We start from the raw sequence: 14,312 nt of genomic DNA, 5'->3' as shown, positions 1-14,312 counted from the left end.
ACCATAATTCTGAATTGATTCGGTTTCAATCCATTCATTTCGATAAGAATGTTGCCGAAAAAAAATCGGAATAAAATTTGGTTATATTTAGTGTATGTTATTATGTTCGACTCGGTTGGTTCAATTTCTTAGTCTTGCCATTTCCTCAATAATCCCGGTCCGGTTCATGATTCAACTCATACCCCAAACCGATCCCGGTTCGGTATGATTCCACGGCTCTCATTTCATGCCGAAAAAAAAAGAATTGCATGAAATCCCTAATTTCGCCTCGGAAAATTCCCCAAATTCATCATCGTTCAATCTTCTTCTTCATCTTCCTTCGCTACGTCACAAATGGCGACGTCTCTGGTCTCTTCTCTTACTCCACAGCTCAACCATGAAGCTCTCAGCTCGACTTCTGTTTTTCCCAAATCATCGTTTTTGTCGGGCTCCAAGCTCTTCGTCTTACAGATGCCTCGCTCTAACATCCATCGAAGTACAAGAAGATGTCACTGTTTTGTCTCCGCTCAAACTTCGAACTTCGATCATATCCCGAAACAGTTTCGGGAAGAAAATCTCAAAGACGGATGTATTGCCTTCTCTCTCTCTCTCTCTCTCTCTCTAATTTCTTCTGGTTTCTCTGCTTTCTGTTTGTTGTTTCCGCTTTTTCTGATTCTGGGCCTCGAATCTTTTTGTCCCTTTTGTGATTTTTTTGTTGTTGTGAATTTTATTACCAGGTTACAGAAGTGTTTTGCTGAGTTATGTCTTGGTTCCTCTGGATTCTAATAATTAGCGTAACACGAAGTAGCTTAGAATGTTTCATGTGAATTCATCTAAATGATTTTTAAACTTGGTTCTCGTGTTCTTGATTCAACCAATAAATCCTGAATTTTTCTAACGCACAATTGATCGAATTGACAAGATTCTGTGGTGCATTTTGCTGTAACCAGGGATCCAGGACACTGCCCATCTTGTTCAACACAATCACAAAGTTTAGTTCTTCATTAATTTGGTGTCAGTATTCTAGAGATGATTACTTGGAGCAATTCTGGGTTTGTTTGGACACTTTTTTTTTCTTTTTTGGTTTTTGTTATGAAGTGTTGAAAGTCTGTCTGTCTGTCTGTCTGGTTTCTGTTGTCATAGGCTTGTGTTGCACCATTCATGTTGGTTGTTGCCTCCTCTAATATTCTGATTAAAGGAGTTAGTTTTAGTGAGACAAAATTTAGCTGATGAAAGGCTTCATCTTTTCTAAGTTACGTACTTGATCTTTGCAGTTCTTGCCTGAGATTGAACATTTGTGCATAAGAAAGTAAATGGAATAACCAACGGTTGGAAATCACAATCGTTTTGGCAGATTCAATGCTCTGAACTACCATCTTTCTTCTTGTCTTTTATAGTAATGGAGAACTTCAAGAACGTGCCTAAGCAATTGTATGGTCTAACTCCATCTCAAATGGACATGTTCATGAGAGACGACGGCCTTGTGAACAGGCAGGCATCAAGGGTTACAGAGGTTATATCTTTATAACCTCTTGTTTCCGATCATGTGTTATCCCGGTGTCTGAGAACATGTAGTAGGGGAACATAGTTGTTTCCCGAACTGGTACCTATCCTGACATACTGATGTTTGTTAAACAGGAAAGCATCTCGGCTAAAAGAAATTATTTGGACAATGGAGGGGCATGGAGTATGTCAGCTGTGACTGGTCCTGAAAGATACAGCATGAGTGTCCGCATGTACAGAGGCGGAGGTGGAGGCGGAGGCCGAGGCAGAGGAAAGGGACCTGGTGCTCCTCCAGATTTACCCTCTTTACTCTTGGATGGTCGCATAGTTTATCTGGGAATGCCGGTATGGAAATTTCATACTCGTTTTGCCTTTATTCTATTTCCTCATAGCCCCAGTGTTTCATCCTAATCTTGCATTTTACTTGCAGATTGTCCCAGCAGTTACCGAGTTGATCATTGCTCAGTTTATGTACTTAGATTATAATGACTCTTCAAAGCCTATATTTCTCTATATAAACTCATCGGGGACACAGGTCAGTAACATGACTTCTGTTGTAGTTTTCTGGTATGATTCTTCCTTCCTGCTCTTTTACTCTAAACAATGTGTCTAAAGTTTTGGCCTTTGCAAATGCCTTGTAGAATGAGAAGATGGAGACTGTTGGATCAGAGACTGAGGCTTTTGCCATAGCTGACGCTATGTGTGTAAGTGACATCACTAACTTGTATAGTATATTTGCTTACCTTTTGGGATAATATCATATGGTTCTCGTGTCGGGCCGAAACATTCTTTTTGCTAATTATCTCACTTGATTATGTTTTGGTATACCATATGTAAACGAATTTCCCTTCAACCTGCCTCTGTCCTGATCTCTTCATTGTTTGCTTTTTTTTGTCTAAAAGTACGTCAAACCAGATGTTTATACCATCAATTGTGGCATGGCTTATGGTCAAGCGGCAATGCTTCTGTCTCTTGGGAACAAAGGGAAGCGTTCAGTACTACCACATTCATCGAGTATGGTTCTCTTCTTTCATGATTCGAGCTTACAAACTGTACTGGTCTTCTTTTGAAACTCACCCGTCATTAGTTACAGATTCCCGTTGCTAAGAAGCTATCTAAGCTCGTTCATTTGGTTCTAATATTTGTTATCTTATGCTTCACTTTGGTTTCATCAATCTGGCCTTAACTTCTGCAAAACTCGTCTCTTGATAACTTCTATTTAGCTTCAACGATGGTGGAACAGTTCTGTCAGATCTTTTTGTCACCATCTTCATCTACGTATAAAAAAGAAAGTTATTTGATTCTTCATCTGGTTCTCGTTCTTATTCCCATTAACACCATATGTGATGTTTCCAAATTTCAATGATTTTTTGTGGTGCAGCGAAATTATATCTGCCTAAAGTGAACAGATCAGCAGGAGCTGCCATAGACATGTGGATAAAGGTTTATATCCACATTCTGTTACCATTTTATCCATCGCCCTTGTTTTATTTTTCTTTATTGTATCTTGAAACGATGAGAATCTTGTCTCAGGCTAAGGAACTTGATTCAAATACGGATTACTACGTGGATCTATTAGCACAGGGAACCGGGAAATCCAAGGAGGAGATCTACGAGGACATCAAGCGACCTAAGTATCTCCAAGCACAAGATGCTATCGACTATGGCATTGCAGACAAGATAGCTGACAAAACAGAGAAACGGTATCACAAAAAGGTAAACCTTCGACATCATTCCCCGAACAAGTACCCTTTTTTTTGTTGGTATTGCCTTGTTTTGTAGTAATGGGACATGTGCTGATTTAGGACAAGGATATGAGTGCTCGACTTAGAGCCATGGGGTTACCTGAAGGAGGCACTTCGCCAGCTCCATCCGGGTTTAGGTGATGGAAATGGCAAGCACTGTTTCCGCAGGATCACCCGACGAGGTAAGATATCTGCTTGCCTAGTCTCTCTGGAACACTTTGTGGTTACAGACTTACAGTCTTAGGCCTATATTTTCAAAGACATAGGGCTACTCATGTGGCAATTTGAATGAAAAGATACTTACAAATGTGGGTGTATACATGCATGTAACCTATTTTATGCCATCAACTTCACTTAAAATGTGAAATGGTTTGCATTTTCCGACACTACAAACCCGAATCCTCACCGATTATTACAGATTCTGATAAGCAGGGCAAACACAACAGATAAGAAACCAAAACCCGAAGCGTGAAAGCTGATGATACATACAGGCTGAACCAATCTCTTCTGCAGATAAACATGTAATAACATCAAGAATCTGATGTGACAGTCTGTTTACTACGCGGAAAAACGAGTTCAGGTTTCAGAACGGTCTAGAGTTTAGGGTACAAAGTTACCATGCAGGTAAACGATTTTAGGGACTCGGAATGGTTTAGAGTTTAGGGTATAGGGTTATTACCATGCAGGTTGACGTGTTTAGGGTTTCGGAATGGATTAGGGTTTGGGGTTTTAGAAAGAAGGGAAGAATCTGTTGAGACGGAAGGGTAAAGCGTAGAACTCTTCGGTTCGAGAATCGGTGTGGAAACCTCTGAACTTCGCCCACCAATGTCTTCCACTGTCTCTCCTAACTGAAGCATGTCCGTAGCTGTGAGTACAGTCCAACAAGAATGCCGCTATTATCCCCACTGTTGCAGCCGACGAGAAGATCACTTGCATTATCACGTTGAACTTCATTGATCAAAACATAAAAAAAAAAAAAAAAAGGCGAATCAGTTCAGGGTAGATCGTAAGATTAAGATAGGGAAAACACATATATATACTTTTTTTCTTAGTTCGACTATGATTTGATGTGTTCGGGTGTGTGATCTTAGACCGAAGTCGAATAAATTAGGGGTGGGCATGAGCACCCACAATGTCGAGTATTTGCTCAGTCCGTGAGTCGAGTATCCAAAATATCATGTCGAGTTCGGGTTTGGGTTTTGGTTGGAGATTATTTGTGTCACGGGGATATCAGAACCAGATGGGGAGAGGTTGCGAGGGGACAAGGTAAGGCCGTGAGTGGAGGTAAGGCTGGGAGGAGGTGAGTGGAGGCGAGACCGCAGGTTTCGCAGATCACGCAAGGAGACACTTACAGCTGATGTGCGAGTGTGAACGGGACCGCGACCCGAGGTAAAGAGGTATTCGTTGAAGTATTGTGCGACAGAGAGACCGAAGAAGATGGAAAACCCGAGGATGAACTTCGTCCTGAAACTGTTGAGGTTGCAGAATTGGAAGAGTCCGAACCCTGCAGAAGCTGTTTTTCGCAACACAACGAAACAAAATCTCCGGTGAATTCGACCATACTTTGTTGAAAGAAACAAAACAAGACTATAGTACGCGATCAAGTTGTCCGTACCGACATAAGCAAACAGAATACAGTACAAGGCTGCAAAGATCGGCAAAGGTATCGATGCGAGAACTGCCCCGAACTTCCCTGATTTTTCAAATCGATCGTTTACAAAATCTATACTTTCTCATGGTTTCGAAACCACGAAGTAGAACCAGCATTTAAGTAACGGTAAACGTTACCGAAGATGGAGAAGAAGAGCATAAAACCGGCCGAGATTTGAGTCACCCTTCTACTTCCCACCTTTGTTAACCCGAGAAGTCCTGCATTTTCGCTGCGGAAAGAAAAAACAGTAACGAACCCCTAAGGACGCGCCCCGTGAATTCTACGGGATTCGTTACGTAGAAGAGAGATCGAGATCGTTACACCGAAGCCGTGGAACCTGTTGCTGTTCCAAACAGTCCATCGAGCAAAATGCTTATTCCCTGTTTCATCCGATAAAACAGATGTTTACCCATTAGAATCCTCATGCATCGCATTCTCTAATGATATATATATCGATCGATGGCGTCGCGATTCCGGGTACCTGCCACCCGATGCCACGGCTAAGAACCGAAGGAGGGATATGAGTCGCGCTTCCGTATCTCGACGCTGTGATAAACACACCCGTGGTCTACTCCATTCAAAAACACAAAACAAAGATAGAACAAGCAATTAGATATGAATTTTTCGAGATTTTTTTCGGGGTTTAAGGGCGAAAAAAACCTCGACAATGGCGACGAGAGATGCAGCCATCATGACGAACGAGTCTCCTGTGTGAAATCTAGGACGTCCCCAACGAAAAGGATACGGAACTCTAACCCTACCCCCGAAAAACTTTCAACAAAGTTATACGACTGAAGAAATAATTCTACGTTTCTTTGATAGAAAATGCAATCTGATGTGTAGAGAGAAGATATAGTAACAGAACCATGGAGATGCACTGATGAGACCGGACCGATCAGTTCGACAACTGAGCTGCGTCTTGTCGGGTCTTTTGTCGTAAGCGCCAGCCGCTGTAAGAATCTCGGCGTACGCCCACACGATCCCTACCGTGAAAAGGACGGCAAATTGCTCGAATATCGGTTTCTTACACTTCAACAAGTGAGGAAGGTACTGGAAAAAGAAAATATCAGCAATTTTAACAGTTTGGAAATGTCATGGAAACTGCAGAGAATGTTCATAAGGAAGAATCCAGATTTCGACTTTTCCTGCGGCATAGAAGCGTCTAGAAATCCTATATGTCGGTATCGTTTGATCCGAAAAATGAGAGAGAAAAACCTGAGATAAAACTATGAGAATGATCAATGCCGGAAGCCCAACTTCCACGCATCTTGCAAGCTGCAAGGCCACATTACGAGCAAAAAGCCCACGAGGCGAAAACGAGTCAGTCTCGGGGCGTAAATACGCGCGATGATGGACGATAAAGCACGACGTTTTTTCGGGTGTTACCTGAGGAAACCCGAAAGTGAAGAGGCCGAGACCCGTGAGAATCACGAGAGGAGCAGCCGAAAGAGGGGTTAGAAACCTGAGGTTACAGATGAAATATATTAATGAATCTGTGAGATATACAATATACATACGTCATAATGTATAGATCTGTAACGTATTCGATTTCATCAAAGGGTTACAGAAACAATTTCAACGTACCGAGCTAAGATTCTCCACAAGCCGAAGAAGCCAATGATCATATGAAACAAAGAAGCAATGATGAGAGCTCCTTGTATTGCCCTCATCGTCTCCTCAAATCTCTTTTAACACATCAATCACCACAAATCGGTTATGTGGCAAACCAAACCAATCTATTTCATTAAACCGGATTAAACCAAGCTAAATTAAACCGGTCTGCTTTCATGACGTAATCCATGAAAATGTTGGTTTGATCATGTTCGGTTCTTGGATACATAAACTAAATTATATGTATCAAATTAATTTTTTTACAAACATATTTTATACAATTTATACACTCTAAAAGTTCACGAAATTAAACTAAACCACCTTAATTCTCTTCGACTTTTTTTTTTTATTTTTAATAATTATATATCATTTAAAAAATAAAAATGACTTGTAAATTTATTATTTGAAATTTTTTCATGGTTTACATAACTTAATAGCTATAGGCTTTCTGTGATCTATTAATTAGAGATTTAGAGTATGTTTTTTGGAATTTGTATGCATGGTTTAGTAAATATCCTTTACATAAAGGTACCATTCATATAAAAAAAATATATTATAATTTTTTCAGGTAACTAAGGAGTGAAATAAATAAATAAATGAAAATGAAAATTACCAAGTGAGGGTGGAGATAGTAAGTGAAACGGTAGGAGAAGGTGACGTAGAGGGAAGGGATGACGTAAGCATAGGAAGCACCGATGACGACAGGGAGTCTGCTTCCGAACAAACTCTGCAACAGTGTGTTTATTCCCGACACGAACAACACCGTGTTTATCACTTCCGCTCTCTCCACCTGTCATTTACATTTATAAATTAAATCCATATACATTTTTTTGGTTAAATAAATCCATATACATTATTCTCCTATATATATATATATATTCATTATATGCACCTATGAATCTAAAAAAATATACGATTTGAACCAATAAATTACATTACTCGTCATTTTTCACTTCTTCCTAAAACATATCTAGCGGAAAACAAGAGAAAAAATCCATATTGTTACTTATTTAAACACATATAGTTAATTATATACTCCCGCAAATCACTAAACATATAAATTTTGAACCCATATTTTTTATGGAATATGAATATCAATTTTAGAACCATTAGAATTATAATTCTATTCAAAATTCATATTAAATGATTAGTAAATGTAATAAAGATTAACAGCACGGAATATAGTGAGGAAAGTTTTTTATTTAAAGAAAAAAAAATACCAAAAATAATGTTTGGGGTTCATATCATTCAATTTGGACAGAAAAAATGAAAACAAATGATAAGGAATTTTAGTTTGGTTTGGTTGGGTTTGATATTGTTAGTATTAAATCTTTGGAATTGTTATTATTTTTCATCATACTTTTATTAATTCTCGTTTATTATATTTCCCGTCAAAGGAGATTAGAAACATTAAAATTAAATTAATATTGAAGTATATTTGGCTTGTGTCCAATTTGATCAAATCCACAAAAAAAAAAATCCACCAGTTTGTTGGATACACAATCAAATTAATACTATTTTTTATTAATATTATATGAAATAAGTAAAATAATTAAGACTAATTTAGTAATAATAGGTGACACAATCTCTTTGCCTAGATCCCAATCTATTTCGTTTATTAAATATGAAACATGAATGTGTAATATAATCATTAATATGCAAATTAACTGGGTTTAGAAGAAATAAAATATATTAATTTGCAAACTATTAGTAATAAAATAAAATAAGATAAGATGCTTACATTGCCACCACCCATAAGAGGGACAAGTAGTGAAGGTATGAAGACTGTTGTTCCTAACATCACCACATAATGCTGAAATCCCAAAACAATCGCTTCGGCTGCATTAATATTTCACCCACAAAAATAAAAACATTATTATAATTTTTTAAGAGAAAAAAAATCATTAAACCCTAGTTCTGATGAGATATTATATATGTAAATAAATGAATTGTATTAATCTATGTGCTAAACATGATAATTTTGAACAGTTTTGAAAATTGAGTATTACTAGATTTCCTTGGAATAATAATAACTGTTGGATATTATTCTTTTCTTAACGACCATAAGATTTTAAGAATATATAGATTAGCCATTTGCATTCACAATGCTCGGAATACCAAAGATTGTAAGAAAAAAAATAGCGTTTGCGTTTCGAAATGCAAACGCAAAAAAATGAAAAGAATGGTACGCCAGAGCGGTGAGCTTGAAACGCAGAACTCCACCCCGGGAAGCTGATCCTTCACCGGAAACGGTGCAAAATCATCGGACTTTGTCGCCATTTACAATCTCTCTCTCTCTCTCTCTCTCTCTCTCTCTCTCTCTCTCTGAGATATAATGAAGTTTTTCGTGGGTGAAAATGGGTGGTGAATTAGGAGGGTAGGCGGGCGACCTTGTTGACTCTTTTTCGTCTTCTTTGCATTTTATATTCTTTGATTTCTTTCTTGCGTTCCCATGTACGTTTTCACCATACCAGTCCGATTTAATTTTGGCTCCATACTTCGATAACCGAACCGGTTCATACCGGTTCAGAACCCGACCGGTGCTTTACCAAGACCGAATCATAAACGTCTAGAAAGTTGTTGTTTCGTCGTACCAAATGACAGTCTCAAGCTGTGTAACGTGCATACTTTAAAAAATACTCATGATAATACAATGTTTTTATTAAGTATTTTTTTTTTTGATAATATGTGATTTGCCGAGAGTGGGGTTTGAACTTAGGTGGATCACTCTTTGCGCATTTCTTTATTAAAAGAATTACATATAGCAACACAAAATATATTTTCATATTTTTTTACTGCTAAACAAAAAGGTGAAAAATAGAGTTTTTATTTTTTACAATGAGAATATATGTATACATATATATATATATATCACATAATGATATATATATATATATATATATATATATATTCGAGAATAGAGGTACGTAGAAACGAAATATAATAATTTTCAGACCGTAACTCGATTGAGGAGAAGATGTTTTTAAAGATTTAACAATTTTTATACTAACAATTTAACGAAACGAAATTATTTTCAAAGATTTTTTTTGGTTTCCAGTTTTAATATTAATTATTTCTTTACTATTTTTCAGTAATTTTGTGATATAACAAAATTAAAGTTTTGGTTGAAAACATATAAAGAACAAAGGCATGTATAAATGAAACAGACTAAAATTATTTGTTTTTTTTTTTATATTTAATCTGTTTTGCGAATAGAATATTCGAGCAGTTCAAAATTTGAGTTTACATTGGTAAATCAACGCTATCCATAAATTCGTGTTAGAAATAAAATTATCTGATTTTGAATATTCAATCCGATTTGCGAATCGGATATTCAAATAATTCGTGTTTGAGGCTCATATTGGTAAATTGATGTTAATGGGTAGATTGAATTCGTGTTTGACTTTTGACGAGAGATACAAAAATTATATTCATTAAAATTAAGAAATTATTTAGTATTTATTTTAAATTATGAAATTATGAATGATTTTTTGGATTATATAAATATATTTGATACCTATTAAAAATTACAAAATAACTATTATTCTTCTTTATAAAATGAATTCAAAGTGTCATGAATCTTAATATTTTTCCCAATATAAAAGTCAAATACCCAAAATTTATAAATACAAAATTAAATTTGAAAATTTGATACCTAATATATATAAAGTTATAAACACATATTACAATATCCTAAAATTTTTATCATTTGAGACGTATTTTGTTTTCCAAAAAAAACGTAAATATGTTTTTTTTATTGTTTCTCCAAATTGAAGGAAAAAAATGAAAAAAAAAATTGATATTACATGCCAGAATTCCTTTGTTCGCTACTAACCCTAAATTTCGCGGAAGGGTCGTGAGGAGCAAATCAAACAAAAAAAAAATCTTGTCGAGAGCACCACGACGATTGGGTTTCTTCTGCCCAATTTGAAATTCCTGGTGAATTCCGCTGTTTCTTGTTGATTATTTCCATATTCGCTGCAAGAAAATAGGTTTCTGTCGGGAGAGGAAATTTTAGGGTTTTGAGATCTAGTTTGTTTATCAGAATTGCGAACGAGAAATGGAAATTTTAGGGAACCGAGTGCTTAGTTTTCCGTTGAAAAATTATCACTCTCGGAGTCTCATGAATTCGAGATCGGAGTTTAGATGAAATAATTTAGCTTTTGCGTGGTAATAGACGAATTGCTGCCGGTTTAATTTGCCATCTGCGTTTAGGGTTTCCCAAGAACATCAAATTAAAGTTAGTTCTGAAAGTTCTCTGTTGGAATGGTTTGTTTGCGTATCTGAAGTTGTAATAATTGGTAATTTGAAGTGTTCATACTTTGAGATCAACTTGTTAGAGTTGAGATCAAAGAAGGAGCAGAGTGTAGTAAGCGAAGAGGGAATTGAGGGTTGCCATGAAATAATGAATTCAGGGTATATGTTACATTTTCTTTTCCAGTGAACTTGAGAACTATGGACCAGAAGTTGCTGGTTGGGATCGTCTAGTGGCGTTTTGCTGTTCTGTCTTGTATGATGTGGTGTGTTGTTAACGGATTTCCGTTCGCACAGTGGAGCAGTGTTGCACTTGCAAGTCCTGATGGGTGCTCCCAAACAGAAATGGACGCCGGAAGAAGAAGCGGCCTTAAAAGCTGGTGTTACAAAACATGGTGCTGGTAAATGGCGTACGATACTGAAAGACCCTGAATTTAGCGGAGTCTTATACCTCCGTTCTAATGTAGATCTCAAGGTCATATATTCCCTCTTATCTTTGTGTTAACTTTTTCTTTTTGGAATTGTGTGATATGTTGAAAGATAATCTCTGGCTTCCCCTGTTTTCCAAATTTTATTTGCTTTGGTTTTTTGTTGGGATAGGATAAATGGAGAAATATGAGTGTCATGGCAAATGGGTGGGGATCGCGTGAAAAGTCTAGGTTAGCTGTTAGAAGGACAGCCTCTCTTCCCAGACAGGAAGATAACTCTCTTGCAATCATCAATACTATGCAAAGTGATGAAGAAATTGCTGATTATAGGCCTATTTCCACTATTAGTTCTTCTGCGCTGCAAATTGCTGCTGCTCCTGCTGCAAGGAGACCTAATGTAGTAAGGTTAGAAATATACTCTTAGCTCCATTTCTGTTTTCAGGAATGAAACCATGCATGGGATGATGCCATGATGGGTTTAGGAAATGAAAATTTTGATGTGCATGGAGCATGACCCATCTATTTTACACATTTCAATGCGAATAGTAGGCCATCTTTTGATATTTTTTGATCAATTTGTGAAGAAGCTCTTTTCATGTATCTGGATAAATCTCGTAAGACCTTTGTCATAACCATTGCTCGGAATATCGGTTATGGTTTTTATCACTTCTTCATTTGATGGATTTCTATGCATTCTGTCTTGGATCTGATAAAACGTGTGCACTGTGTTATTTGTATCGTCGTTTTTTCATGTTTATAATCTGTATTTCAGGAAATATCTAAGTTGCTTTTCCAGAGCGCTTCTTCTAGACCGATTTTTGTGCTCCGTTTGTAGATATTAGTTACTCTGGCATGTATCATGCTACTTGTTTGCCCAATCATGTTATACTGACTTTGATTTGGGAGGTTGATGAGGGTTTAGGTTTACAAGGTGCAACTTATACCTGGTTACTAGTATGTAAGTCCTTTATGGGTTATTTTGCATATTTCTTTTGAATTCATAGCCTCCCTATGTAGCAATATCCCGGTAAGGTGGACAGATTCCTTGTAGCCCAAGTGATGATAAATAGAAACACACAAATTTTATAAATAAAAAAACTTATACCTTGTTTTATATCTTTTGATGGTTTTATGCAATTTAAAATTTTTGTCAATTCTGCAGGCTGGACAACCTTATAATGGAAGCAATTACTGTACTAAAAGAGCCTGGTGGTTCTAACAAGACAACAATTGGTGCATATATTGAGGTAATCAGTTTAAATTTTGAGTTTCTTTTCCATTTGTCTTGATTTGTTTTAACTTTTCATTGACACTTTGTACTTTGTACCGTTCTTACTTCAAATTTCCTTTAAATTTCCTTTCCACTACCTCCTAGTTTGATGTTCAGTGGGTTGACTTGATTGATTGTTTTGTTAAGTAGAATTTTATTGGATTTCTTTTATGACGACAAGAGCCAAAGCTATCCTTTGGTTTCCTTTCCTTATAGAATGGACCTTATAATGCCAGCAAATGATGGATTAGTTCTTGACGGAAGGTGATGGGTTTCTTCTTCATTTTCTCCGGAGAAGAAATGAATATTCTGAGGTTAATCTATAGTGCTAGTTATACTGTTTTAACTGCAAGATTTTGTAATAATGACACTTGCATAGGTGGAGATATTTATGTGGAGAGAAATTCATAACAGTAAATGGTGTCTCGCGGTCTCGGTTTTTATATGCCTAAGACATGCCAAGGAAATAAGTGTTGAAATTGAAAGGAAATAATTGTTGGACTGCACGCTTGAAATAATTTGAGGATGAATTTCAATCCGATGTTTTTTTTCTTCTAACATGAAGTACTGTGAATGCGGTTTAATGTATCATTTCTATTTAATGGCTTTCTCTCTTAGGAACAATATCATGCTCCTGCAGACTTCAAAAGATTGCTGTCTACAAAGCTTAAACACTTGACAGCTTGTGGTAAACTTATGAAGGTAATTCAGTATGTTTAGCTAAATCTTCATGGCACTGATGTATATTTTATATACTAAGGTATATTCATAACGTATGTGTATGTGTGTTCTGTTTGAGTTATATTTTAAGATATGTGTCTTCTTCTGATCATTTTTGCTAGTATAGTGCAAATGTGCATTAGGCAGGTGATCCAAAACTTGCGTCCTTATCTCCTTGTCTCTAGGGCTGGGAGTGAGTATCCGAATTCCGGTTACCGCGGGTTCGAATGCGAGTTTTGTCGGTCGATTACTCGTACCTGTGGGTAATCCAAATGATGGGGAGAGAGACGATGAGTGAGGGGATGAGGACAACTGGCGAGACGACTAGGGGTTTGAGCAGCGAGGGAGGCTGCGAGCCTTGCCAGTGAGGGGTGAGGATGAGGAGGAAGAGGAGGAGCGATTTCATTAGAGACCTTAGGGTATCATTAGAGTTATTTAGGGATTTTGTTGCAGGGGTCCATGGTGATTTCGTGAGCTTGCTGCTCGCTCCTATGTGCATCTCTCGCTTCTCTCTCTCCCCCTCTGACTTAAGCCAGCCTCGCCTTCTGGTTTCGCCTCCCCTTCACTTGGCCTCACTAGCCTGATATCCGCGGGTAGCCGAAGCTCTCGCTACTCGGGTACGTACCCTTTAAGGCGAGGCCGAGACCGAGACCGAGATCGAGACCGGGTAACCAGACCGAGAAACCTGAGGGGTGAGACCAAGGTCGGGGATGCCAGAAAATTGAATATTGTAAAAAGTTACTACAGGAAATACATGGAGGAGGAGAGTGTAAGATCATTTTAGTGTCGTAATCTGGTGGCAAAAATCGGCATACTCGAAGAAATTATATTTGTAATACTTATGATATGTTCTTTGCTCAGTTCTAGTAACCATTGATCGGATTTTTATTTACAGGTTAAACGCAAGTACAGAATTCCACTTACCACGCCGTCTCACGATAGAAAAAGGAATTTTGGGACATTCACGGGAAGGCAGAGGATTTCATCTGTCTCTTCTCTTAGGACAGAACCCGACGAAGTGAATATCATTACAAGATCTCAGATTGACTCAGAGTTGGCCAGAATGAAAAGCATGGATGTTCACGAGGCTGCTTTAGTCGCGGCTCGGGCAGTTGCAGAAGCTGAAGCCGCGGTGGCAGAGGCTGAGGAAG

At 37.5% G+C, this 14,312-nt stretch overlaps 3 protein-coding genes across 3 annotated transcripts; 2 read left to right on the top strand and 1 right to left on the bottom strand.

The window, feature by feature from the left end:
* The first annotated feature begins 267 nt into the window (after positions 1 to 267).
* On the top strand, positions 268 to 3,594 carry LOC104815211 (ATP-dependent Clp protease proteolytic subunit-related protein 1, chloroplastic). Its single transcript, XM_010543525.2, has 9 exons — positions 268 to 568; positions 1,377 to 1,492; positions 1,618 to 1,827; positions 1,913 to 2,017; positions 2,124 to 2,186; positions 2,385 to 2,496; positions 2,864 to 2,925; positions 3,016 to 3,198; positions 3,288 to 3,594. The coding sequence occupies exons 1-9, from the start codon at positions 334 to 336 to the stop codon at positions 3,366 to 3,368; spliced, it is 1,167 nt and encodes a 388-aa protein (XP_010541827.1). The 5' UTR covers positions 268 to 333; the 3' UTR covers positions 3,369 to 3,594.
* A 24-nt stretch (positions 3,595 to 3,618) lies between these two features.
* Positions 3,619 to 8,807, bottom strand: LOC104815212 (nucleobase-ascorbate transporter 4). Its single transcript, XM_010543526.2, has 14 exons — positions 8,679 to 8,807; positions 8,231 to 8,328; positions 7,103 to 7,279; positions 6,463 to 6,563; positions 6,265 to 6,340; positions 6,094 to 6,153; positions 5,744 to 5,928; positions 5,539 to 5,635; positions 5,360 to 5,446; positions 5,200 to 5,258; positions 5,016 to 5,107; positions 4,843 to 4,920; positions 4,580 to 4,740; positions 3,619 to 4,175 (listed from the first exon to the last, which is right to left on the bottom strand). Exons 1-14 carry the CDS (start codon positions 8,767 to 8,769, stop codon positions 3,957 to 3,959), a joined length of 1,581 nt encoding a protein of 526 aa, XP_010541828.1. The 5' UTR covers positions 8,770 to 8,807; the 3' UTR covers positions 3,619 to 3,956.
* Positions 8,808 to 10,311: 1,504 nt separating this feature from the next.
* LOC104815403 (telomere repeat-binding factor 1-like) lies at positions 10,312 to 14,308 on the top strand (the record flags this gene model as incomplete). Its single annotated transcript, XM_010543787.2, has 6 exons — positions 10,312 to 10,428; positions 11,041 to 11,218; positions 11,344 to 11,576; positions 12,334 to 12,418; positions 13,060 to 13,143; positions 14,057 to 14,308. Coding segments are annotated over exons 2-6 (804 nt in total), but the record flags the coding sequence as incomplete, so codon positions are not given.
* Between the last annotated feature and the right edge of the window lie 4 nt (positions 14,309 to 14,312).

This window comes from Tarenaya hassleriana, unplaced genomic scaffold, assembly GCF_000463585.1.
Source record: "Tarenaya hassleriana unplaced genomic scaffold, ASM46358v1 Cleome23, whole genome shotgun sequence".
Classification (NCBI taxonomy): Eukaryota; Viridiplantae; Streptophyta; class Magnoliopsida; order Brassicales; family Cleomaceae; genus Tarenaya; species Tarenaya hassleriana.
The sequence above is the reverse complement of the archived record's forward strand: the minus strand, read 5'-3'. Positions and strand labels throughout refer to the sequence as shown.

Excerpts from the sequence above, each read along its gene's own strand:
- LOC104815211 (XM_010543525.2), top strand. The coding sequence starts at position 334 with ATGGCGACGTCTCTGGTCTCTTCTCTTACTCCACAGCTCAACCATGAA. Across the intron at positions 1,828-1,912 it reads TAGTTTATCTGGGAATGCCG|ATTGTCCCAGCAGTTACCGA; the intron begins GTATGGAAATTT and ends TTTTACTTGCAG. Across the intron at positions 2,926-3,015 it reads CCATAGACATGTGGATAAAG|GCTAAGGAACTTGATTCAAA; the intron begins GTTTATATCCAC and ends ATCTTGTCTCAG.
- LOC104815212 (XM_010543526.2), bottom strand. The coding sequence starts at position 8,769 with ATGGCGACAAAGTCCGATGATTTTGCACCGTTTCCGGTGAAGGATCAG. Across the intron at positions 5,447-5,538 it reads CTCTCGTCGCCATTGTCGAG|ACCACGGGTGTGTTTATCAC; the intron begins GTTTTTTTCGCC and ends TGAATGGAGTAG. Across the intron at positions 4,176-4,579 it reads TTCACACTCGCACATCAGCT|TTCAACGTGATAATGCAAGT; the intron begins GTAAGTGTCTCC and ends TGATCAATGAAG.